Source organism: Centrocercus urophasianus, unplaced genomic scaffold (genome assembly GCF_019232065.1).
Source record: "Centrocercus urophasianus isolate 14NV4802_14NV808 unplaced genomic scaffold, USGS_Curo_1.0 seq_35, whole genome shotgun sequence".
NCBI classification, from domain to species: Eukaryota; Metazoa; Chordata; class Aves; order Galliformes; family Phasianidae; genus Centrocercus; species Centrocercus urophasianus.
Genome location: NW_024884922.1, coordinates 7,253,720 through 7,279,897, shown reverse-complemented (window position 1 = coordinate 7,279,897; position 26,178 = coordinate 7,253,720). Strand labels below are relative to the sequence as shown.

The window sequence follows — 26,178 nt, the reverse complement described above, 5'->3', positions numbered from 1 at the left end:
GGAGAAGTGGGTAAAAAACGGGGGGGAGACGGGGGTTAAAAACGGAGAAAAATTGAAAGGTGGCTGATTAAAAAGGCGGGTTAAAAGTGGAGGAAAATGGGTTAAAAGGGAGGAAAATGATTAGAATGTGGGGATGATTGGGTTAAAATGGAGGAAAACATGTTGAAATGGGGAAAACTGTTAGGAATGGGGATGATTGGGTTAAAATGGGGGAAGCGGGTTAAAAATAGGGAAAACTGATTAAAATAGGGGAAAACAATTTAAAACATTTAAACAACTATAGGTTAGGAAGGGGAGGGTAATTGGTTAAAAATGGAGAAAAGTGATCGAAAATGTGGGAAAGTGGGTTAAAAAGGGGGGGAAACGGGATTAAAAATGGGGATACCTGGTGTAGGGAACGTGCTTTGGCAGGGGGGTTGGACTCGATGATCCCTTCCAACCTCTACAATTCTGTGATTCTGTGGATAAACAGCTAACAGATTAAAATGGGGGAATATTGATTAAAACTGTGAATAAGGGAGTTAAAAAATGGGAGAAAACAGGCTAAACATGGAGATAAACGGGTTAAAAATGGGAGAAAGCAGTTTAAAGATGGTGATAAGTGAGTTAAAAATGGGGGAAAGCTGATTAAAAGTGGGGATAAATGAGGTAAAATGGGTGAGAACAGATGAGAGATGGGGATGAGCGGGTTAAAACGGAGGGAGAAGAGCCATTTCTGGTTAGAAACGTGGGGAAGGCAGCGCTGCCTTTGTCACCGCGATGGCTTTGGGGCTGCCGTGGGACCTTGGCTGTCCCCCCCCAAGCAGCGGGGCGGGAGGAATTTGGGATAGGTGGTGATGGCTGTGGCTGGCAATGAGATGTGACACATGGGCTGGGGGAGGCGCGCGGGGCTGCGGGGGCATGGAGCTGTGCTGTGGGATTGGGAAAACGAGGAAGAGTTGCCGGGGAGAGTCTGGAGAATGAGTTTTTTGCAGCGCCGTGTTGGGGTGGCAGAGGAAGCCCACCTGGGGTCGGCAGCAGCAGTTCTGTGTCAGCTCCTGCTTGGCAGCACGTGGGGCTGAGCAGGGGAGGGCTGGGAGTGCGGGGAGCCTGGGGGAAACGCGCGTCCCCGTGTCCCCACATCCCTCTGTCCTTACAGATGAGCGTGGCTGCTCAGTGTCCCCGTGGTGATGCCCCTTGGCGGAGCGATTCCAAGATGTGTTTTTGGAGGGCGGCGCTGGGTTTTTGTCATGGTTTTGCCTGGAGTTTGTAGGGTTTATTGCCTTTTTTCTTTTCTTTTCTTTTCTTTTTTTTTTTTTTTTTTCTTTTGGCCAGAATTGCAGTTTCCCTGCAATCACTGCTCTGCACTTCCCTGCAATCACTGCTCCGCACTTTTCGGGCCTGGCTGCAGGAGTCGGGATGAGCCCCATGGGATTGATTGGAATTGGCCTTTTCATTTTCAATTGTTTTCTCAGAAAACGAATGGAGGAAGCCCCAGTGTCACCGTGACCTGGGTCCTGTGGTGGGGTCTTATCCTGCCCCATAGCTCCGCTGGGTTTTCCACTCTGCGGGGCCTTGGAGCAGCGCAAAACTGTGGGGAAAGGAGTGGTGCTGCTGTTGGGTTGCTGAGCATGGGATGTGAAAAAACACGAGGGGAAGGCGAGTGGGTTAATGGGAGAGGGGATGATGGGAAGCTCAGCATCCCATGCCCCGAGGCCTCTGGGATTTGTGGTTTTGGGACAGAGCGGTGTGATTTCGCTGGGATGAGGGGATGCTCCCCCTAGAAGTGTGTGATATCTGGGCCCGTTCCTTGGTAACCTTTGTTTCTACCCATCCACGGGATTAAACTCTGCAGACTGCTCTGCCTGACGGGCAGAAGGATTAATGCTGGGATCAGTCCATTAGCGGGGTTGAACTGTCCCGCCTGCCTCCACCAGGGCCTCGCACTCAGCAGCCCGGCGACATATTTATTCATTAGCAAGTGTTGACATAAGGTAGCAAAATGTGTGTAAACAGCAAAGCCGCAGAGCAGGAATGTGCCATTTCGAAAGGAAAAGTGATGCAGATCGGCCAATAGGAAGTGATTAACGCTGCCAATCGGAAGCACGGCAGCAACTGGGTTACTCACCGAAAAGCCCTCTTTCTTTTTTCTTTTTTTTTTTTTTTCCCTTTTGAAAGAAAAGCCCATTTGGCAGTTGAACTGTGACCACGGGGCGCGTGGAGCTCGCGGTGTGTTGGTGCAGGTGGTTGGGGTTTCCTCTGCAGCTTGGCTTTGCACCAAACCGTCCGATTTTGTGTCCCAGCATCTGCCTGTCCCCGTTGGTCCTCCCTGTGCTCCCACCTTCACGTTGGGGTTTTTGGGTTGGGTCAGCGAGTGGCGGTAGGACAGCGCGATGCTGTTGAGCTGGTGTGTGTTCGGATGCCATGCGGGACCCTGGGTTGGAGCAGTGCCTTCACTGGTCACTGGGTAATCGGATATTGGATGTCCAGTGGGCTTTTTGGAAAAAGCAGCATTGCCTGTGGAGGTGGGAACGTGCTCCCAGCATTTCTCCATCCACAGAATCGCAGAGGTTGGAAAGACCTCTGAGGTCAAGTCCAGCCTTTGACCCAACCCCATCCTGCTCGCTCACGGAGTCATTGAGGCTGGAGAGACCTCCAAGGTCATGAATTCCAGCCATACCTTGGTAACAGTGATGGAAATATGGAGCTCTGCATGCCCCATGCGAGTCAACACGGCTCCTGGTGGAGGTCTCCACTACATGGTGGGATTGCCACCTTCTTGGAAGTTCTGAGGGGCCACGTCATTGGCTTGAGGAGAGCAGGGCTGGCGCTTGTGCTTTGGGGTTGTTGGGGTGGATTTGATGTTAGTACACTTCGGCTGCTGTCCACACATCTCAGGGTTGGTCTAAATGATGACTTGTAACCCAAGGCATTCTCTGCTTCTCTGCAGCTTTGCATAGAACAAGAGCTGTGTTAGATGTGAGATGAGCAGTAGTGCCCACAGGTAATCCAAGCCAGCGCTTTGTCCCATCCTTATGTGGGACAGGAGCTGCCGGGATGTTGGCAGTGTCCCCCTGTACTGATGGGAGCTGGAGGTTGGGTAACCTCTAGGTAGGAGCTGGCACCTTGCAAGAGTGGGATCTGAGAGCTGTAAAGCATCGATGAAGGACTGCTGTGTCTTTCCTTTGTGTGTTTTGTAGTGCTTTGGAAGGCTCTGAGTCTGTCCCATCAGGGACCTGTGGGATGGTCCTGTGTGTGGACCGCATCTGTAACCCAAGCAGCTGAAGTCGTCTCAGAGACACAGCTCAGGGAATCTTCTGTCTGGGTTGGAAAGGGTTAAATAAAAGGGGGGGTGGGAGGGGGAAGAAGCGAATTTCTTTAAAGAACAGCAAACACTTCAAGGCATTTAGAGAGTGTATAGTGTGCAGTGTTTCACAAGTAAGTCCATTTCCTGTCTCCTCTATTGTTTTCAGCGTGATTAAGTGTATCCTGTTAAACTGTATATTCCTGTGAGGGCTGCGACTTCACTCTGATAAAAGGAGGTTATGCACACAGTGTGTTCTTTTTTTTGTTTGTTTGTTTTGTTTTGTTTTTTAATTTCATTGAGATCTCAGGGATGAAGTCTGGAGAAGTGACTTATCAGTAGGAAGAGAGCTGGGCTCTCTTCAGTGGTGGCCCTTGTGTTGAGATAGAGCAGTGAGCAACGGGGTGTCATTAGGAATGTCACCCTGATGAGGCCAGATTCCTCCAGCAACGTACCAAAGGACTGGATGATCTGTGATGGCCCTTCCAACCCGATATTTTGTGATTCCATGATCTTACAGAGCCCTTCCAACTCAACATTTTGTGATTCCATGATCTTACAGAGCCCTTCCAGCCCAACCATTCTAGGATTCTAAGAACTGAGGATTTAATTTGTCTTGCCTTCATCCCCTTTCAGGCATAGTGTTGCCTTGGGGTTGTGTCCCCCTTGGCTGTGATGAAAAAGCTGTAGGATCAGGGGGCTGGTGTTGGCTGTTGTCACCTGGAGCAAGGAGAGGAGATGCTTGAATGGCTGGGGGATGGAGAGGTCCAAAACCTTGGGGATGGAGAGGTCCAAAACCCAAGTAGTGCAGCACAGGTTCAGACCAATGAGCCATCTCCCTTTCAGTTCCCACTTTGGCAAGCCCAGCTGGTGACTACTTTGGTGCTCAAAGCCACGAATTTGGCAGCTCCATCACAAAGACAGCCCCATGTCCTACCCTGGTGACTCAGATGGAAAGGTGGCCGCCGGTCTGTCATTTGTTGCCGCTCTGTAATCAGCACGGGGCCAGTGATTAAGTGCTGTGCAGAGTCTTGATTGAGGTGATGAGTTAGGGTGGATGCCTCTTGATGAACTGTCGAGTCTGTGCAGCCAATTAGTAATCGCTTCCTGTTGAACGCTTCGGAATGTGCACGCTGCTTGCAGCTTTGCTTGGAGCCTGCGAAGTAATTCATGTACACTGATTCCTTCTTCTTTCCCTCTGTTACAGCAGGTTGTCCAGACTCTGTGCCTTCCTCCACTGAAACAGGGGGAACTAATTGTCTAGCCCCTGGGGGGCTCTCAGGTAAGACGTTTCTCCTTGACCCTACTCGGTTGTCTCCACTCGTGTCCTGTTGGGTCCCTTGGCCAAGGGTTTTGGGGGTATGTCTCGTTGGGAAAAGTGTGCTTTGAAAGAGAATTTGGTTTAATTTCACATGCAGAGGATGTGTTGAAGTGCCGGGGAAAGCTGCCCGTCCCCAGAAGTTGATGTTTGCTTTGTATTCCAGCCTCGTGCCCCATTGATTTGGGAGCGAGGTGTGTTGGAAGGCTGAACGGTGTTGGCGTTGCTTTGGTCGGGTGCAGGTGTTTTCGGAGCAGTGTGGTGGTCCCTTGCAGAAGGGGGTGGTGTCCTTTGCCTGGCAGTGGTGGCACTGATGTCGTCTCCAGGACAAGAACCACACCTGGTCACTGCCTTGGGCTCTGCTCTCTGGGGCTCCGGCACCCAATACTTCACGCATCTTTACAGAGTGCATTGAGTTTCTCTTGCTTCCCAATCTTCCACCTCCTCCGGGCTTGCAAGTGCCATCACACAATGTGTTTTTTAGAATGAACCCTCCTTGGTTTTTCCCAATGTGCAAAGCCCCCAGCACCCCGTTTCCCTCCCACATCTGTGGTTGGACTCTACGCGCCGACGTTGCCGGGATTAGAGCAGTTGTGCTGAATGTCTGACGCCATGTACCTGCAGTGTTGGAAGGTGCTTCCTTTCTCGGGATGTCTCTCTGATTTACGATTTGTGGAGCACTGATGCACCACGTTGCCCTGAGATGGAATTCCAGAAACACGTCGGCTGTGCCGTCCCTCTCTCCAGGAATGGCTTTTGGTGCGGATGGCTTTAAGCCGGCCCTGTTTGTTTTTCTTTGGGTGTAATGTATACCCCGGCTGTTATTTGAGAGGGGAGCATATTGTTTGTCCAAGGGCCCTAATGAGAATTAATCAAACGGGGGGGAGAAGGAATGGAGTAACTTGTCATTTTTAGCATTGGGCTTTCTTTTTTTTTTTTAAATTGGAGCTTCTGGCTTTAGGGAAGAAAAAAGAGTCTGGAAAAAGAAAGGAGACGAGAAGCAAAACAACACAATAAGGATGTTGTTAAATAGTTTTGTTTTGGTTGTTGATGTTTTATTTTTTTCCTTTTTCCTCCTGATGTGTGCCCGTTGCGGAGGGGAGGAGAGAGCTCAGTTCCACAGGATACCACATGAAATAAGCAGAGGAAGCACTCGCTTTTAGCAGGGGGCTTTCTGCAAGGGCCGGCGATTGATAACATCTCGTCTGGCTGCTCTGTGCTGGAGGGAAGGAGGGAGGGGGCCTGAGCTGCAGGAAATCACCCAGCGTGCTCCCCAGGGCTGGCGGGGGGGGAGTGGGATGCTCTGGGGTTGTGATGAACAAACCCCAAAGGAAGGCTCCTTCCAACCCCCCCCCTTCAAGTGCAGTTGTTTTTTTATATTCCTCATGGTTAGATTTATTATTATTTTTTTAAATCTAAGGCTTCTTCCCCACCAAAAAAAAGCCTGGAAACAGACCCTTTTATGATCATTGCTCACTCTTTTCCCTCCACAAATGTAATTGTAGCCATTGAGCTTAATGAGGAGCTGATAGGAGAGTTCACTCACGGAGGGACATGGTTACCTACACAGGCCATGAAACAAAGCCGAGTGCCTCCACATGAAAGAGCATTTGTTTTGCATTTGCTCTGATTTACTGGCATCTCCGCTCCACGCACAGAAGTGTAGCACTGAAAATTCCCAACTGGAGGGACCCAGTCGAGAAAGGAAAATAAACACTGCTTGCAGCAATTCTCTAAAGCCAACTTACTCCTTTTTTCTTCTCTTTTTTTTTCTTTCTTTCTCTTTTTCCTTTTCCTTTTTCTTTTTCCTGGCATATTTAAATTAGCAGAAGAGTGTGTTTGAAGGGCACGTTAATGAGTCAGGGCATTCTCGGAGCTCTTTAGGGCAGACGTGGGTTGCAGGTTCCTCATGGAGAAATGCATCCTCCTCTGCTCTTGGAGATCCCAGAGCTTGTGGCGGCCTTACAATGAGGAGCTTTCATAAAAGTGATGAAAACCCATTTCTGGGGGTTTGGAAGCTGGGCCAGTAGGGATGTGATGGAGAGATGCAGCTTTGCAGCACCATGAGTGCAAGGACCAAGTTGGATACAGCTGGGGAGCAGTTGGGTAATGGTTGGATACCAAATGGAGTGGGCACCAGTTGGGTACCAGTTGAGTAGAAGTTGAGTACTGGTTGAGTACTAAGTTGGGTACCAGTTGAGTAGACAACTCGGGTACCACTAGGGCAGCACATTAGGTACCAAGGTGGGTATCAGTTGGGCACAAAGTTAGGAGTCAGTTGAGTACCATTGGGTGCCAACTGGGTGCCAGTTGCATACCAAATTCAATAGCCGTTGGGTACCAGTGACAGGCAGCAGATGAGTGGCCACATCCTGAACCACAAAGGGATGGGTGGAAAGCTCAGTTTGCTCTCCTACCAGGTGGAGTTGTGTTTTCATGTTGTCAGCAGCAGCGTGGAAAGGGACAGAGTGCGAGGGGTGGGGACAGAGGGAGGGGACACAGCCACATGATGCCTCCGTGACCTCATTGGCGTCAGTTGTAAATGGGGGGGAAAAGAAAGAGAAAAAAAAGGGTGGGGATGAGGTTTGTTCCAGAGGTCAGAACCAGAGGAGAGAACCCGTGGAACGTGCGTGTGGCATGACTGGGCATTGTGCAGCATCACTGCACCCACGTCCCTTCGTGTTGATCCATGGCACAGCCCTGGCTCTCCCACTCTCCAGCCCTTGTCCCCCACTGTGCTGCTTTGTATGGGGCTTCCCTCTCTTTTTTTCTTCTCTTTATTTTTATGGGTAGTCTTTGCGTTGCCCATTGGGTGGTTGTTCTAGATGGTCTTCAGGATCCCTTCCAACCCAAAGCCTTTCTGGGTGCTCCCAGCTCTCTGTCATGTTGACACAGAGGGACAATATCCCACTGGGGATAAAAATAATTCCTGCAAACAGGAGGCAGAGGGTAGCTCTTCCTGGGTTTGGAGCTTGCTCCCAGCAGATGGGTTTTGGTGAGTGCTCTGCTTCCAAACAGAGCACGTGGGGCTGGTTCTGGGGGATGAGTTGGGCACAGCACCCCTAGAAGCCCCAATCCCAGTGGGGAGCTCCCAGCGCAGGGGTGGGATTCCTGTGGGTTGGAGGAGATGGGAAACGACCAGCGAAGGCTGGAGGCAGGGAGCAGACCTTGCGTGGTCTGATGGAGCACTTCCTTCAGATCTGCTCCGTCTTGGCGGCATGCGACTGAGTGACATTTCATTATGGGATGGCAGGCAGGCCTGGAATGTTGCACTATGCCTCTGATCCCCGCTGGTATCTGCTCTCAGGGACCAGCACCTTGCCCAGACCCGCAGCTATCCGCCAGCGGTCCTACATAGCTCTGGTCCCCCCTTCCACCTCCCCCCAACACAGGCTTTATGGCCTCCTGTGAAATGCCTTTATTTACAAATGGGCATCCTATTATAATCTGGAATTGAGACATCTTCCTGTGCAGCTTGGGTTGTATATTTGTCCCAGGGATAAACAATTGCTTGGAATTTTTTTTTTTTTTTTTTTTTTTTGGAAGGAGGGGGGGGAGAGTCACTTATTCTTGATTTATTTGTGAGCTTACATCCTCCTTTTAAATTTCTTTTTTTTTTTTTGGCTGCATCCAACGCTGCACAAAACTGCTGCACCCTTTCCTCCTGAGCCTCCCAGCAGAGCGTGGCCCCCGTGCTGCAGGGCGGAGGTTATCAGGGGTTAATGCAGGATGACAGCGCTGGAGCCGGCGTGCTGCAGGCTGCCTGCCAGGCGAGGAGCCTCGGGCTGCTCAGCATCAGCTGACCGCGGCACTGCCGGCCTGGCACCGACTGCTCCTCTGCTCTGGGGAGAGGGGGGGGGATTCTATGGGGCACTCAGCCTGTAGGAGCCCAAAGGTGGTCAGCACCTGTTGGGTGGTGGCTTTGGGCTGCTCTGGAGAAGGGGAGTGTCGGGGATGTGGGCAGTAGGCATGGTGGGGGTGGGTCAACAGTTGGACTTGATGGTTCTTGGAGGTCTTTTCCAACTCTGATGATTTTTTAGTTCTGCTTAGGAACGCTGTCAGTGGGTATGAGAGTGGTGGGTCAGTAGTTGGGCTTGGGGATCTTGGAGGCCTTTTCCACCTTTAGTGGCTTGATGAATCTGTGATTGTGTGAGCGGGCACGGTGGTGATGAGTTGAGAGTTGGACTTCTTGGAAGTCTTTTCCAACCTTAATGGTTCTGTAATCCTCTGAATGGGCATGGTTGGGATGGGTCAGTGGTTGGACTTGGTGGTCTTGGAGGTCTTTTTCAGCCTTAGTGATTAGGATACTTCCTGAGGTGTTCTCCCAGGATGGGTTAAAACCCAAAGGATGGCAATGCATCACCCCATCCCACTTCCCAATTACATGATGCCTTGGGGGTGGTCTACACTAAGTTGCAGGAGGAATCCCACAGCTAGCTGTGTTGCAGCCCTTTGTTTGCTCTCACTGCAACAAAGGGAATTGGGTTTTTGGGGGTGATTCTCAGCCCCCTGTGGTGCCAGTGTGGTGCTGATGGTTCAATGGTTAGACTTGTCGGAGGTCTTTTCCAACCTCAGTGATTCTATGAGTGGGCATGGTGGGGGCAGATTGACAGTTGGACTTGATGGTCCTATTGCTGTTTTCAAACCCTAATGATTAGAATCATAGAATCATGGAATTGTTCAGGTTGGAAAAAGACCTTAAAGATCATCAAGTCCAACCACAGCCTAACCATCCTATCCTAACTCTAACATCCCTCTGTTAAATCAGAATCATCCCTGGGCAGATTCTGTGACTCTATGTGGCTTTGGGGCTGTTGAGTTTTCTTCTGTAGCCTGGAGCTTTTGGGGGGAGGAAAGAGGGTAGGAAGGTGGATTTGGAAGCGTGGAGCCAGGGAGGGGTGTGTGCCTGCACTGGCAAGCAACCCAAACCACTCTGCTTGCAAAATAAAATGTCCCAATGAGCAGCGGAAACCCGATCGTTGGGGACATTGAAACCGAGACAGGACACAAACACTCATGCAGGGCAGGAGCCATTCCATCCCCACTATCTGCGTGCAGGTATTGGTTACACTATGGGAACAGTGACATTAACCCCACGCACCGACCCGCCGTGGGTCACTGGGGCTACAGCTCCCAACGCCAGCACTGCGAGCGTGGTGGTTGGGTGTGCGTGGCAAATACAGGGCAACGGGGAGGCGCTGAGGTCCCCAGACCCCCTCTTTGGCACAGGGCAGATGTTGGGAGTCAGGCCCTGTGCGGTGCCAACCCCCAGCAGATTGAATGACCCACGCTGCAGCCTGGCTGCCCGCCCACTGTCACAAAGGAGCTTCCTTCCCAGTTTATTTTCAGCGCTGGGATATTATTAACCGCTGAGGCACGGTCTCTGTTTTAGCGTCCCCATGCAAAAAAAAAAGAAAAAAAAGAAATCCACTTTGCTTGTACGGCCTTCTTGTCCAAATCCCATTGGTTTGTTCCCCGAATGGCCGCTGGCTGCTCTTTAGGAATAGGGTGGCACTGGGAATACCACTCTGTCTGCCCTTCTCTCCCACTGCTTCTTGGTTGTTTTTTTTTTTTCACTGGTTTTTGGGTTGCCGTTGGAGTGCGTGATGATAACTTTCACCCTGTTAACGAACAGGAAACACTGGGACAGGACAGGAAATTACATCAGGCTTTGGGTGAAAAGAGCCAAGAAAGGGGAAAAAAAAAAAATAAAAATGCAAGAAAACAGCGCTATTAGTGAAGGGGAAAAAAGTGCCAAGGAGGAGGAGAAAAGGAGAGGGAAGCAGAGAAGGAGGGACGCAACCCTACGGAGCGCAGCTTGCAGCCGGAGCGCTCTTGTTTTATTTTCATTCTGTTGAAAAATATTTTACTAGCGGGGTCACCCCTGCTTGAGTGCTCCACTTCAGTGCACTGAGGAATCGTTTCATGGCTGCTCTCAGCTTCCTTCCCCAAACGGTGAGGCCGGGGAAGCGCTTGGCTCGGAGGCGCATTTTGGTTTGGCTGCTCAGCTCTCCAAACTGGTCCCCACCCAGTGTCATTATCTTGGTTTTAACTTGCAAAAAGTAAGAAAGAAAAAAAAAAAATAGAGAGGGAGCAGCTTGGTAAGAGCTGGCTCAGCCCTTCTCTGCCTTTCTCACTGCCTAGGATCCATCATGGCTCTGGGTCAGCAAAGTTGAGTGCATGGTGTTGGAGGATGTTGCGGTGAACCTGGGAGTGGAGATGAGCTCCTTCCCTTGTGTTGCTCATCTCATCTGGTTGGGGGGAGTCAGCACCTCACTTCTTGCCCCTTTTCCCCCTTCATCTCCTCTCCCAGTTTCTGAAACCTGCTGTCCATTTTTCCGCATCTTCTCCTCAATCTTTTCTCCTGCTTTCCCATCTTCAATGTCCCATCACTGTCCCAGCTCATGAGCACCCATAACCACCTTGGAGATGGAGTGGGACATCCGGCATGCGTCACAAACCTTTTCTTGACAGCCTCCATATCCCTGCAGGTGTTTGAGAACTCATGGGGGTGGTTTGGGGTTGGGCTTTGGGATCTCAAAGGTCTTCTCCAACTTTCATGATTCGGTGACTCTACGACTTTCATGGGCTTTTTAGGGCAGAGCACAACTCTTCATGATTTTCCAAGACGTCCTCTTTGCACATGGCAGGTGGGGAGGTAGATTTCTCCCCCCAAAAAATGGCTCCGGCTGTTGGGCCGTTGGAGCATTGTTGCAAGCATATCCGTGGATATGATATGTACGTAATAAGGGAGCTGGAGCTGACGAATAGTAATTTTCTTTCTGAATAGATTCTGTTTGTAGGAATGCCAGCGCTGATTCAATGAGCGCCGGCTCACGGCAGTGTGCCTTGTGGCCACGTGGCTCCGTGGGTCAGAGCTGCCGCATGTCCTCCCATCCCATCCCCTCCATCCCGAATCTCCCAGGTCCGCATTTTTAAGACTGAAAGACGTGAATCTGGGGAGGTGAGGGAAGTTCAAACACCTTCTGCTTTCACAGACAGGGGAGTTGGCGCTTGCTCCGTTGACTCGTGCTGATGAAACCAATGGCGCTGCCTTCGGAATGCTACAAATTCCTGGGATGTGCCACTGGTGGGAAGGTTCTGGTTGCTGCATAGGGGAGCTCCATAGGCTGTGGAGACCTGTGGGGTTGCTGCACTCTCAATTTGTGGGGCAGGGGGCTGAATAACCCCATAAAGCCATCCTGTGAGCAGGAATCGGATAGCAGTAGTTTTATTTGGAAAAGGAGAGGGAGCTGAGGTTACATCACTGTGTTTGAAGCGATGGATTCGTTTTCTTTGGAAGCTGGGTCGAGACGCTGGAGCTCACGAGAAGGAACAAACCCATAAATCTTCACGCCCAGAGCCCTGCGGGTTCGCTGTGCTTTGTCACAGCCCCACAAGAGCCAGCGTGGAAAATGTGTCGCGGTGTCACCGCCGTCACCTGCGGCTTTTGGGGTGGGAGGAGCAGGGTTTAGGGCTGGGAGGATGGCACAGTGCATGGGATGTGGGGACAGGTGGCCCCGGTGCCACTGTGCAGCTGGGCAAATCCACCTCCAGCACGGGGCAAGCAGCTATTGGGGTTCTTCATCTGGGGGAAGAAGGCTTTGGGGGGCGTCTTCATCCATGAGTAAGCAGTTTTGGGGGGTTTTTCACCCCTCGGTGCTTCATGGCTTGGGACAAGCAGCTGGCCCCATCCATGCCAACCAGGGGTGCCAGCTCCACCGCAGCGCCAAGAGGGTTAATTACTTAACGAACGTAATATTCTCTCTAATTGCTCCGCATTATTAATCCCAAGCAAAGCGAGAGGTGCAGGGAGGGCTGCACAGCCGGGCAGCTCCCGCCTTGTCAGCTCCAGCCAAGAACCCTTCATCAGCCCTCGGTCTCTTTGTTGGCCAACCTGGCGGTTCCGTGCCAGTCCATCCGTCTGTCCATCCATCCCTATGCCCCAGCTCCATTGAGCACCAGGGCTGTGCCACGTGCTCCTAGGAGCGGCCGTGATTAGATTACGGAGGCAGACAGCAGTAATGATTAACTCGCTCCGTCTGCGCGCTGTCTCCAGTCTGGCGCGGGGTGCTTTTCCCCCTCGCAGGGCCCTGGCCCCGCGGCGGCGATGAAGCTGTAAAGCCAGCCGGGAGGAATGAGGGGGGAGAGAGCCGCTCTGCAGCGGATCCGGGAATGGAATTTATTGGCAGGAATGCAGTAAATGCTCCAAATGCCAGCCCCGCTCCACCGTTTTCATAATGGTTACGCAGCGGGGCCGGCGGGGGCACGGCGGCGTGAAAAGGACTTTTGTTCCGTGTTTCCATGTTTTGCAAAAGCCTCTCCCTGCCCTCTAGGAAGGAACGCTGCGCGGGGTGGGTGGTGGGCTTCTTAATTCTTTTTTTTTTTTTTTTTTTTTTTTTCCTTTTTTTTTTGTCCAAGGGAAACGTCTGTTTTTGCTCTTGCAATAACTTTGGGGAGAGCTGCAGGTCAGCGTGCTGTGGGGAGGGGATCTTTTTTTTCCCCCTGTGGTTGCAATGGGATGCTGTGTGTGTGTGTATCTGTGTGGACTACACTCAGGAACAGATCCCAGCACACATCTGGGCATTGGGTGTCCGTGTGGAAACAGTGCCCCGCTCTGCTCCGGGTTTAGGAGGGCTTCTACAGCCCTTGTAGCATGCAGCCTGCAGAGCTTCATGTTGTCGGTGAGGGGATGACACATGGGCAGCCACCATATCCCCACACTGGAAGCCAGTTCCCCAAAATTGTGGGTCATGGTTGGGTTGGTGGTGATGGGCTGGGGTTGTGCTGGGTGATCTGAGTTGGTCTTTTTCAACCTTAATAGTTCTGTGATCTGGGAGAGCTGGGAGCCATGCTGGGGAGGGTCACGACCTACCGTGGCTTTGGTGGCTGTGATTTATGCCTGTGCTGGAAAGATGACGGGCAGGGTGCTGTCACCAAGGCAGCATTTCTGGCAAGCTTGGGGCTGGTTGGCCTAGTTGGAAGCCAGGAGCTCTTTGTGTGCTGGTTTCTCCTTTCTCTGAAGGTTGAGGTGCAGAAGGGGTGTGCCCCACTGGATCCAGGCAGGGAGGTGTTGGCTCACCAACAGGGTCTGGGGCCAGTACCACCCCCCAGTGGTTGGTGTTTAAGGAACTTGGGGATGTGCCACCTGGGGACATGATCAGTGGGCATGGTGGGGATAGGTTGGGGTCAGGCTGGGGGGTCTTGGAGATCTTCTTCAAACCTAATGATCCTATGATTCTTTTTAGGGTCACGGTCAGTTGGCATAGTGGTAGGGGTGGTTTAGGGTTGGGCTGGAGGATCCTGGAGGTCTCCAACTTCAGTGGTTCTGTGATTCTGTAATCACTGAGGTTTGCTGAAATCTCCCTTATTGGCATTACAATGAGATCACACCTGCTTGTACAGAATGCACTGCCAGAGCATCCCGGAGCCCTCGGGATGCAGTAGGACACATGTGGTGCCAGTGGGGTCTTGGGAGAGCGTTGCATTAAGATGCAGTGTATCTCATTCTTTTGGCTTGAATTCCCTTGGTCATTCCTTCCTATCCCTGGGGCTAGTCCCTGTCCCCATGGGGGGCCTCCTCCTTCTCACCCCATCTGGGCAGGTCTTGGCACGTGGCACAGGGAGAGGAGGGATTCCCATTCTGCTGCTTTGAGAAAAAGGAGCAAAGTTTCCCACACCTTTGAGGGGTGCAGCAGGAGAGGCAGATAAAGAAGGTTCTTTAAATTAAAACTTCAAAAATAATTAGGCTGACTGTATACTAAACAACAGCAAAGAGGCCCATTTACTGTAAATATTATGAATGGATTTGGCTGCCTTCTCCATCCCCGCCCTTCCTCTAAGGCTTTTCTCTGAGCTGAGTCGAAATTCGGCCTTCAGACAGCGCACTACTCTATAATTTGCATGGCTGATGAGGCCCCGAGCCTGGTGCAGAGGAAGCTGGAGTCAGCTGGCTCCGCTCTAACCGCTGCAGACGGCAGACGGGCGCTTCTGGGGTGTGCATGGGGATTTTTTTCCCCTTGTGCTGCAGCAGGCTCAGCCCAGTGGCTTGAAAAGAAAATGGGCACAAAGAAGGGTTCTTCTCTTCTCGGGTAATTTTTAGCCATGGTAATTGATTAATCACCGTAATTAGACAGTAGCAATGACTAATAGGATGTTTGTGAATCAGATTTCTGGGTTGGTGGACTCCGTGAACCCAGCAGTTTCACTTGTGCTCTCTCTTTGCTGTTCCATTAGTGTGCATTGCAGGGTTTGGTTTCTTTGGTCTGTGCTTGAATTAAGCCCCAGTGTTTGGGGATAGGTTCCAGCTGGGCACCCCAGGAGAAGGGTAGCCCACAGTGCCCCTGCGTTGGGCTGGAAGCCATAGGAGATGTCCTCAGGGACCCACTCTTTCCTCTTCCCACTCCGTTTTTGTCATGATTTCATGAAGGAGTTTTGCTGCCCTGGTGAAGGTGATGGGATTTCATGCATGGGTCCCCGTGGGATGCCTGGAGTTCCCATGGGATACGGAACAGAGTGCTCCCATTAGTGCTTTGCTCACTGCTAAGTGAGTCCAGATCAAAACCCTGGTTGGAAACATTGGGAAATCCCAAATTCTGTCCCACTTCTGTGAACAAAACCTGTGTGGGTATGGATTTTGACACATGGTTGACTTACTTTGCTGGGATCGTAGAACCATTAAAGCATTTGGGTGTGCAACTCTCTAATAAATTAAAGAAACCATCTTAAGGATCTTTAGCCGACATCACTGCTGTATAGGTTGGGTTGTAAGAATAGCCTAATTAGACAGAGACACAAATGTAAGGTCTAGCCTGTCTATCCGCAGATTAAGGGCTCCCTAAGCAGCCACTGACACGATGGGCTGGAATGGTTCCTAAAGGGATGTCAGGGTCTACAGTGTCAGTAATCTGCAGATTAAGGGCTCCCAGAGCATCAGGTCTGATTGAGTGTTGTGGTGTTTTAGGGCCTCAACATGGTTCGTTGGATGGGAGCATCCCTGGGGGGTTGTCGCTGTGGAGTGGAAAACATGTGATGAACTCGCAGTTTGCCTTACAGAAACCAGGCCAGCCATCAAAAGCAAGGGAGCTGAGATAGAAAAAGGGTTGGGGTAAACGTTCCCCTGGGCAGTGAAAGCTCCAGGAAAGGCCTTTTCTACAGTAGTGCCCTTTAATTTTGATTTCTCTTTACTCTTACAAGGCGTACCTGGAAATCTGTCTTTGAAGGACTTTTCTAGACTTTGGGGTTGTTTTTTTTTTGGTTTGTTCCCCCACTTAAGGACATTGTGAGTGACCTGAGAGGCTAGGAGGAAAGGCACATTGCCTATTTCCCTTAGCTTTGACTAGCTCTGGGCTTGCTTAGTGTTCTCCTTGTTTCAATTCTTGGTGGGTTCCTGAAGAAGGGCTCTGCCTAATTCATCCTTTCTCCCTCCCTACCCTCTCAGTTAGGTATCTCCATGTTTTCCACCTTGGTGAGCAGCAGAAGATGGGGGGACAGCCCAGCCCCTGGCTCACCAGTGCCATTTGAGGTCAGGCAAAAGGGATTATTGGGCACAGTGTGCTGAGCTCTATCTCAGCCTCAGTCCTGGCCGGATGACACATTGTGCTGACACCAGCCCAGCCCTTTTTTTTAAGCTCAGATGCCCTCCGCATGTGCCGACATAAAGGAGGGGAAGCATTTGCTTCATCTGGTCTCAACACTATGTGCACGTGTTAATTCATCTGCTGCTGTTGTTTGTTCCCAGTAGGATGCTGGTCGTGGGTCTGGGGTCAACATCTAACTATTCCTGTTGGGTTATGGTCATGGGTATGGGGCCACTACCTACCAGTTCTTGTTGGGTTATGGTCATGAGTATGGGGCCATCACCTTCCATTTCCCATTGGGTTATGGTCATGGGTCTGGGGCCATCACCTTCCATTTCCCATTGGGTTATGGTCATGAGTATGGGGCTGCCACCTTCCATTTCCCATTGGGTTATGATTATGAGTATGGGGCCGCCACCTTCCATTTCCCATTGGGTTATGGTCATGAGTATGGGGCCACCACCTTCCATTTCCCATTGGGTTATGGTCATGGGTCTGGGGCCACCACCTTCCATTTCCCATTGGGTTATGGTCATGGGTCTAGGGCCACCACCTTCCATTTCTCATTGGGTTATGGTCGTGGGTCTGGGGCCACCACCTTCCATTTCCCATTGGGTTATGGTCATGAGTATGGGGCCACCACTGTGAGTTGGTTGGGTGAGGGTACCCCAAAATGGGCAACCTTTTGTTCCCGTGTCAGGGCTGGTGTTTGGTGGGAAATCCCAGCCCAGGCATCCCAGAGGAATATGGGAGAGGAGGGGGGTGTGGGTGGCAGGAAGAGCATGGGAAGACCCTTGGGGGCACAGCTCTTCAGCCACGTCGATCAGTTCAAACACTTCTGCAGTCGGGTAACGTAATTAACGCGTAGTCGTAACATCACTGGGAAAAGATCCAATTAGGGGCATTCAAAGGCCTAATCAGGAGCGGTGGTATTCCCAATTCCAGATAGCAGTGACGAGGATGCAGATAGCTCCTGACTGGATCAGATGGGAGCAACTGGGCGTGCCCACAGCCCAGCGTGCGCTCCGCTTGCTGTTTTCATTAGAAGTCACTTGATTACAGGAAAACCTTTAGCTATGTCAAAACAAAACAAGGCAAAACAAAAGATCCCCTTCCCACCTCCCCCCGCTGGTGTTTGTGAACTTGGCACCGAGACAGGGCTAAGAGCTGGAAACCTATGGAGGCTTTGGCTTCTCTGCCTCTGGGCTGCAAAAGTTGCTTTAAATTCCACCTAAATTCCCTTTTCTGAGATGAGCTAAGGAGTCTCAGTTCTTCCACGGTGAAAAAGAAACTTTTTCTTCCTCCTGCCCTCATTTTCCATTATTATATTTGTTCTTTACAGTAAGTTTGCACAATGGCCTTGGTCCTGATGGGGCCCCCGGGCAGCTGTCGTGCAGCCATAGAAAATAATAATAAACCACCGATAGCAGCGGATGGAGGGGCACTTAATAACGAAACAAGGGCATGCATGTTTCCAGCATTGAGCAGCAGCATTGTTTGTTGGGATGTGGGAGTGCCCGGAGCTCACTGGGACTCTTCTAGGCATTTAGCTTCGAAGGGATGTGTGTGCTCCGAGGACCTTGTAAAAACTGTGGTTTTAACTCAGTACAGGAATCCTAAAGAGCTGCTCAGCCTTTGGTGTCCTGGTTGTACAGCAGCCGTGATGGTCTGAAGGAGATCTGGCCACAAATTTCCCAAGATTTGGCTTCTTTGTGACACAGATTTTCCAGTATATTTTTACCTTTTTTTTTTTTTTTCCCACTAATTTCCCATGATTTGGGGTTTTGTATTGAAAAGTTTCAAAGATTTTCTTTTTTTTCCCTCCCCCCACAAATTCGCCAGGGTTTTTGTTTTTATGTTAGTTGCAGTAAGGTTCACTGCTGAGAAAGGGTCTGGTTCCAGCCATGGCATTGGTTTTCTTGTGGTAGGTGGCATGGGAACATGAGATGATCTCAAAGCAATGTCTTGGGGTATTTGAATCATAGAATGACTGAGGTTAGAGAAGAGATCAGGTGCGACTGTGAACCTATCTCCACCATGCCCACACACAGAGAATGAAGATTGGAAAAGATCTCTTAAGGTCAAGTCCAACCACTGACTCTCCCCATCTTGCCCACTCATGGAGTCATAGCAGCACTAAGATTGGAGAAGGTCTCTAAGGTCATCGAGTCCAACCATCAACCGGTCACTGCTGTACACCTGTGATCAGAGAAACATGAAGCTTGGAGAAGACCTCCAAGGCCATCCGTTCCAACTGCAGGCCCATCACCACCCTGCCCACTCACAGCAGTTTCAGGGTTGGGAAAGACCTCCAAGATCCCCAACCCCAGTCTGCCCCCCACCATGCCCACTGACCATCTCATCAATTCCCACATCTCCACAGTTCTTGGCTACCTCCGGGGCCATTCTTACCCCTCGCTATGCTCTTGTAATTTGGGGAACAAATGTCCATAAGCAGCATCACTGCATCATTTTTTCCTTCTTTCTTATGACCTCTCTCGCCCCGCTGACGCCATTGGCTTTTCCCATTCATTCGTTCAGTGGGAAACACGGGTGCCAAGAAAAGAGGGGAGCAGGGAGGTCCCAGCGGTGGTGAAAAGCAGCACCGGTGGGGCTGGCAGAGGGCCTGGGCCTGTGTGATTCCCATGGCTGCTGTAGCAGACGCCCAGCCAAGAGTGGAGCCCGTGGGCGGAAGGCGCTGTGCCGTATTTACACCGCACTGTCCAGAATCCCGGATTACCTAAGCCTTGTCCGTGAGGTCTGCTCGCCCCGTGCCATTGAAAACCCGAGTGGGATTCATTCATGAGCTCCAGCCCTCCACAGAGCTCTGTTCATTCATCGCCAGGGCGGTTGGCTTCTGCTTTCTTTTTTTTTTTTTAATGCAATTAAATACCTCTTTGTACGTCGGGCTGAGCCACTCGTTAAGGGGTCTTCTCAAACGTAAGCACAAACACGGGGTGAAAAAGGCCTTTCTGCCCCTCTCCCCCCGTCCCCCCCCGCCTCCTGAAAGGGATGCTTTTATGTTAAAGAAAATAAACAGAGGGATTTTAGCAGGTCCAACGCCTGCTGCAAAATTCCCTCCACTGCTGTAAAGCAGAACGCGTGCAAGCTGCAGGCACCAGTGGCTGCACTTACTATGGAGGGTGAAGGCAAGGGGGAGTTGGTGGGGGTTGGATTTTTATATTTATTTATTTTTACAACCTAGCTTTGCTTTCCCAGCTCTTTAAGCAAACAGCGAGTTTAAAACATCTTGAAATATCAAATACAAAATGAAAAAAATGCAAAAAAATTGAAAACAAACCCCTGGGAAGGGTGCGGCAAGGAAGGGTGGGGGGGCACAGCAGCATTTACATCACCCCGCATCATTCTGTTTTTAGGGGGGAGGGTGTGGAAAAACGCACTGCTGGGGTTATATCTCACTGCTACCCCCCCCCCTCCCACACCTTCCTTTTTGGGCCATGAGCCCCCATGACTGCCAGTGACTGCAGAACTCTGTTCCTTGCTGGCACTGAGATGAGGAAATGAGCGTTGCATGGCTGCGGCGCTGGAGCTGCGTTTTGTTGTTGTCTTTTTTTTCTTCTTGTTTTTGATTAAAAAGAAGGCTGTGCTGGAGGAGCAGCAAGAAGTCGTAGGTGAAAGACACAGAAAATGCTGAGAACAGTGACATTAAGTCTTGGGGTGGGCTGTGGGGGAAGAGGGTGCTGCTGGGTCACCCCCATGCATTCCTGCAGCATGGTTGCATTTTGGGTTTTTTGTTTTTTTTTTTAAAGTGCAATTATAGAGATGAATGGTTCCCAGGTCCCAACATGCCTGCAAGGACTGGGAGGGATTACAGAGCAGCACCGTGTGCGGATGCTGCATCAAGGAAAGGGGTATGGTGCTGCTCAGCAACCCTGGCCCCCTCCCCTGGCACTGTAACCCCACTCCAGAGGATGGAGTGAAGACAAGGGCAAAGGGAACCAAGTTTTGGGTGGCTTTTGGGGCTGTTTTTCTTAGCAGCACGCAGCTTCCGGCCTCCACCCCACTGCCTTCCACTTGGCCTGGGCTTCCCTCACCTGGCTCTATGAAAGCCCCACAGTGGGGCAGCTGAACCCAAGGGTGGTGTCCCGTGTGCTGCTTTTGGAACCACGTCTTGTTTTATCACACTGGCTCTGCACAATGGGTGGTAATTTGTTCATGGAGATGGGCTGTAGAGTGTTAGGTTGCACCCTTGGTATGCTCAGTGATCATAAAATCATCACAGAATGGTGGAGCCACAGAGTGGGGACCTCGAAGGTCACAGAACTAGAGAGTGGTTGGGTTGGAAGGGTCCTTGAAGATCACAGAACCGGAGAAGTGTTGGGTTGGAAGGGACATCGGAGATTATGGATTGATTGGGTTGGGTTGGAAGGGGTCTTAGAGACCCCCAAATTCCAACCCCTTGCCTTGAGTAGCACCATTTCCCACCAGAACAGCTTGTCCAAGGCCTCATCCATCCCGGTCATGGGCAACACCAGGGTGCTGAGGTTGTCAGGGTGTGTGTGGAGAGCATTGTGAAAAGATGGAGCTCATGACATCGCATCACTTTTGGATCAGAACGCCTCCACAGTCCTCAATTTCTCCATCTTTTTGTCTCCCTGTAGATTCCCAAGTTCTACAGGAGTCAGGGGATAACTCACACTGGTGCGTGGTGGCATACTGGGAAGAGAAGACACGCGTGGGTCGGCTGTATTCTGTCCAAGAGCCCTCCCTGGATATCTTCTATGATCTACCTCAGGGGAATGGCTTCTGCCTCGGGCAGCTCAACTCGGACAACAGAAGCCAGCTGGTGCAGAAGGTGCGCAGCAAGATCGGGTACGGCATCCAGCTCACCAAGGAGGTGGACGGCGTGTGGGTCTACAACCGCAGCAGCTACCCCATCTTCATCAAGTCGGCCACACTGGACAACCCCGACTCCAGGACGTTGCTGGTGCACAAAGTGTTCCCGGGTTTTTCCATCAAGGCTTTCGATTACGAGAAGGCGTACAGCCTGCAGAGGCCGAACGACCACGAGTTCATGCAGCAGCCGTGGACTGGATTTACCGTGCAGATCAGCTTTGTGAAGGGCTGGGGCCAGTGCTACACCAGACAGTTCATCAGCAGCTGCCCGTGCTGGTTAGAGGTTATTTTTAATAACCGATGACATGAGACGGAGCGGACTCACGACATTTATACTACTTTGCTGCTATTACTTCCTTCTGAGTGCTTGCTTTTCATGCAACCTTTTTGTTTTTGTTTCGTTTTGTTTGTTGTTTTTTTTTTGGTGTTTTTTTTTTTCCCCCCTATTTTGAGAAATAGCTTATGGAAAGATTTTCGCCTGGGTATTTTGATAAATAGATCTATTTTTTGAAAGTGCGAACGACCAATAACTCGAGAGGAGGGCGCGTGGGGCAGGGAGAGATCGCATACGATTATCATTTCCCACTTCCCAAAGGATTGTTCTATGTGATGGATGGGTCGGGAGCCACTTGCTCTTGGGCAGCGTGAGGGGATCCTTATATTTTTCACGCCTCCTAGTCCCAGTGCTGGTGGCACCCGACCAGTACCCCTCCCCAGCAGTGCTAACCCAACGTAGCCCCACCAATGGTGCACAAACTTCCCACCAGGTCTTACTCCACCCGTGTGGTTTTTGCCATTGGATTTTGCCATTGGGCTGTTGCTGTTGTTGGGTTCACCTCCCGCCCGTCCTTCCCATCCGCCCATCTTTCCGCAGCGTTTTTCCTGTCATCATGGATTGATACAAGGGGAGAAAATGGCGATGAAGAAACTGTGCGTGGCCCGTGCTTTGCGGTCGGAGCTGAGATGTGACGTAAGCCTAGGAGAAGAAACAAACAGACAAACAAACAAAAAAAGAAACAAGCAGCAAAACAAAACAAAAACAAAACAAAAAAATGGGGAATAAAAAAGTGTTGAGGATAGTTGGTCTGTCGGAACCTGTTGGATCAGGTTGCCCCAGCACCATCGTATCTGGAGACGCCGTTGTGCTTTCATTTCTTCTTGAATTCATACACACGTATGATACTTTTACACTGTTCTTAGCTCAATGAGCATGTTTAGACCTTAACATAAGCTATTTTTCTAAATACAAAGGTTTAAATGAACAAGAGAGCATTCTCATCGGAACTTTGGCATCGTAGTGCTTTGGAAAGAAAACACACACACAAAAAAAGGACTCCTTGAAAAAAACCTGAGATTTATTAAAGAAAAAAAAAATGTATTTTATGTTATATATAGATATATTATTACTTGTAAATACAAAGACGTTTTATAAGCATCATTATTTATGTATTGTGCAATGTGTATAAACGAGAAGAATAAGAAAAGATGCACTTTGCTTTAATATAAATGCAAATAACAAATGCCAAATTAAAAAAAAAAAAAAAAAAAAAAAAAAAGAAAAAAGAACACGAGATTGGTGTTTTTTTCTATGGGTGTTCTCATCCAGATGAATGTTTTTTGTTTTTTTTTTTTTCTAAAGGATTTTATGTTCCATTAAAAAAAATAAAAACGTACACTTGACCCTCGGTGCGGAGTGGATTTGTTAGAGGTGGGGAGATGCAGCAGGAGGGGTGTTGCTGTTGCTTGCCGTTTCAGGTTGAGCTGACCCCCGTGGCAGCAGCCCAGTGTTCTTCCTATGCCATCCTGTCCCTAAAATATGATGGCTTTCATGCCAGTGTATCATCTGGGTTGCTCCACAGGTCCATGGGTTTGACTGGAGCTGTGCATCACATCCAACTGGGTCACCCCCATGCATTCCTGTCCCCATGTCCTCAGCAGGAGAGCAGTTCCTTAGCTGATTGAGCTCCTGCGTTTGGTGAAGGCAAATTTCTGAGTGGAAACCACCGGCCCCGTGGAGCCTGGAGGCTTTGGAGAGGTGCAGCATCCGTGTCTTGAATCCTACTGGCCTTCACGTGGTGGACAGATGTGGTAGAGGATGAGTCTTTGTGAGCATTAAGAGCAGGTTGACCCAGTACTGCCCCTTTCTGTTCAACATTCCCCACCCAAAGGGATTTGTTGAGATACAATATTCGGTCTGCTCTGAATGGACTGTGCCTCATCTGGATTCCTTTCACTGAGCCCACCAACCAGCTTCAAAATAGCTTTGGATCATGTGGATGTACCCACCTGCCTTGCTTGGTGTGCTCTAGAGATGCCCAAGAGGGCAGACATTGGTGTATCTTCGTCTGTGGTACAGTTTGCTTCATTTTGTTTCCATTCTGTGCCATTGGACTTAAAACGCTCAATAACCTCTTGTACGTCCAGTGGTCAAACCAGCAACAATGATTTGTGTCAGAGGCTCAAGGAGAAATGTGCTGGCCCATTCCATGGTACCTCTCCCCACAAAAAGGCCCCAAAAGTGAAGGATGGAATGGTCATCATTGTGAAACTCTCACCTCCCCTGAGCTTTGGTAGCATCTACCAGCAGGAGCACGACTGTGCAGACAGCAGGTTGAGGTGTCCTCCTGGACACAGTGCTGCTGAGCTGCGACTGCAAGTGTCTCCTGGGGTTGGGAGATCCTCTGCATGTCCCATGTTGTACCTTGTCCTGTGCAGCTGCCTCTTGCAGGAGATGCGCTGCTGAGCTGGCTGGGTCTTTGGTTGGGTTTGGTTGAACTTTTTGTTTGTATCTTTGATTGGAACTTTGGCAGCACTTTTGTTTGGAACTTCGATTGGACCTTTGTTTGGTTGACAGGTTGGATGTCGTGGTGCTGGAGAATGAGCTGAAACACCCCAAATAGTCCTTCACTTTCTGGGTCCTCTGCTTAGACTAGTCTGTGAAAATATTAGACACAGCATCACTGCTGTCTGAAAGCCAAGAGATAATCAGCACAACTACAGCTTTTCAATACTTCTGCAGCTTGAGTTAAAATGTTCCAGACTTCACCTCCTGCTGTTCTAATTTTAGTCCTCTTTCAGTGAAAAAAAAGAAAAAGACAAAAAAGTAGAGGAAAATAGTGCCAGAAGGCTGCTGAACACCGGCTCATTTGCTTTCCCATCTGCTCAGCTCTAGGGCTAGGAGATGCAAAGTCAGACACAGCTGTGCAGCCCCTCTGTAGCTCCTTGCGAGCAGTGCCATGTCCTTGCTAATTCAGACGTCCCCTATGAATGAGCCCCCCAGCTCCTTGGACACCCATGACAACAGTCCAGCAATGTGGTGGTGGCCCCAGACCTCATATCATTGTGCTCTGCACAGCTTAGCCGTGGTTCCCACTCCTTCAAAATCACCTTACTCAAAGCTCCTGCACTTAAGAGGCTCAGACAGGAGCTGGCTGAGACAGACTCCAGTCCTGATCTCTCTTCCCCAACCCCCCCCTTCCCTCCCCCAAGAAAGGGATTAATCTGGAAATTTGGGATGGCTGAAATCAGTCCGTTCTGGTGAGCTGTAATCTTGCTCTGCACCGTGGCTCCAGCTTAATTGGCATTAAAATGTCCTAATGATATCCTGCACCACCGTAAATTACAGCACGATTGCGCTTTTTTCCCCTGCATTGCCAAGTAGTAATTAAGGAGTGCAATAAAGAAGGGTCAAAGCATGCTGCTTTCCGCTGATATATCATATGTGGAATCTGCTCAAACTGTCAACTGCTGATGAAAGATAGTGCCTGTGATGGGCACTGCAAGAGACAAGAGGGAAAACTCCACTATCTTGAGACCTTTGGAGCAAGTGGTTTCCATGGGGCAGAGCCGTGATCCCTGTTTTACTTGAGTGATGCTCTATATGGAACTCATTCCCCATCTGCCCTGAGGACTCCAAGGAATCCGTGGGCTCTTGTCTCACAGATTATTAACAAATTCATTGGGTGAAGGGACCCATTTATACATGCACTGGGTGAAGAGACCCATGAAAACGTCCAATGGGTGAAGGGACCCATTGAGTTGTCCATTAGGTGAAGGGACTCGTGGAGACACCTGACAGGTGAAGGTATCAGGTTGGGGACAGACCCCTGGTGTCACCAAGCCTTGTGATCCTGAGCTGAGTTTGGTCCCAGCTACATCCTGCAGGTGGCCAGATGAGAATGCCAGTATGAATGTGCTCAAAATGTGGGGAAAATCTCATTCCAGCCCCAAAGGTATTTGTCTTGCTCAAAGCTCCTACAAAACTGAGGAGCAGGGGAGTCCCAGATCCCATCACTTGACCAGTGAAGAGACATAACCCATGAACATAACCCATGGGTATAACATACCTCTTGAGGCTCATCAGCTCATTTCAGAGCCAGTATCCAGGGATGAATGGGTCAGAAAACAATCTTGGCCTCCCATCAGCAAGGCAAACTGAGGCTGAGAGCCTGAAAGAGGAGGAAAACTGCAAAGATCCCCATTGCAACCAGGTGCCCAAGCAGAAATCTGGTGTTAAGGCATTCTCTGAAGCATGGGTGACGTAAGTGAATCCAAGTTTCTTGGTTGCAATGGGAGTGAGGCAGCAATGTGTGGACAGAGTTCATGGATGTGGGGCTGTGGGCAATGAGTTGTTGGGTTCTGCTGCAGAACCAAAGGGCACAAAGCACTCATGCAATGAACCTAAGCCTCTGGGGATGTTTTGTGATGGATCTTTTGCACTGTCAGCCCTGCTGCTCCTGCACCAAAGCTCAGGGAGGGGGGGTGGTCAGGTTCTGGAGATGAATTTTTCACCTCATGTATATTCTTCCTGCAGGAAGGCAGAGCTCCAGATTGCGATCTGCTTTGTTAGGGGAAATCCATCCCCTGGTACTGCACTGCTCCTGGCTTGGGGAACTGCAGAAAACACCAACCCACGTTCACCACAGGGGTCAAAGAACCACAGCGTGGGTGACTTGGAAGGGACCTCAGAGCCCACCCAGCCCCACCTTGTACCATGGGCTGGTTGTCCCCCACCAGATCAGTCTGTTGAAGCATTGTTGATGAGTTCAGGCACAGGCAGAGGCTGACAGCGTGGTGCTGGCACTCACAGCCTGACACTTCCCTTCTGTTCTCCGCATCATTTGGGTTACAGAAACCTCTCT

The 26,178-nt window shown here is 50.4% G+C and overlaps 1 protein-coding gene across 1 annotated transcript; it reads left to right on the top strand.

The window, feature by feature from the left end:
- Positions 1–3,370: 3,370 nt before the first annotated feature.
- Positions 3,371–22,521, top strand: SMAD7 (SMAD family member 7). The gene is made up of 2 exons (XM_042831239.1): positions 3,371–4,565; positions 20,803–22,521. The coding sequence occupies exons 1-2, from the start codon at positions 4,454–4,456 to the stop codon at positions 21,339–21,341; spliced, it is 651 nt and encodes a 216-aa protein (XP_042687173.1). The 5' UTR covers positions 3,371–4,453; the 3' UTR covers positions 21,342–22,521.
- The last annotated feature ends 3,657 nt before the right edge of the window (positions 22,522–26,178 follow it).

What these genes read in the sequence shown, in the direction of transcription:
- SMAD7 (XM_042831239.1), top strand. Translation starts at nt 4,454, where the DNA reads ATGTACACTGATTCCTTCTTCTTTCCCTCTGTTACAGCAGGTTGTCCA. An exon ending in AGCCCCTGGGGGGCTCTCAG is followed by an intron (nt 4,566 to 20,802) that starts GTAAGACGTTTC and finishes GTCTCCCTGTAG; the next exon opens with ATTCCCAAGTTCTACAGGAG.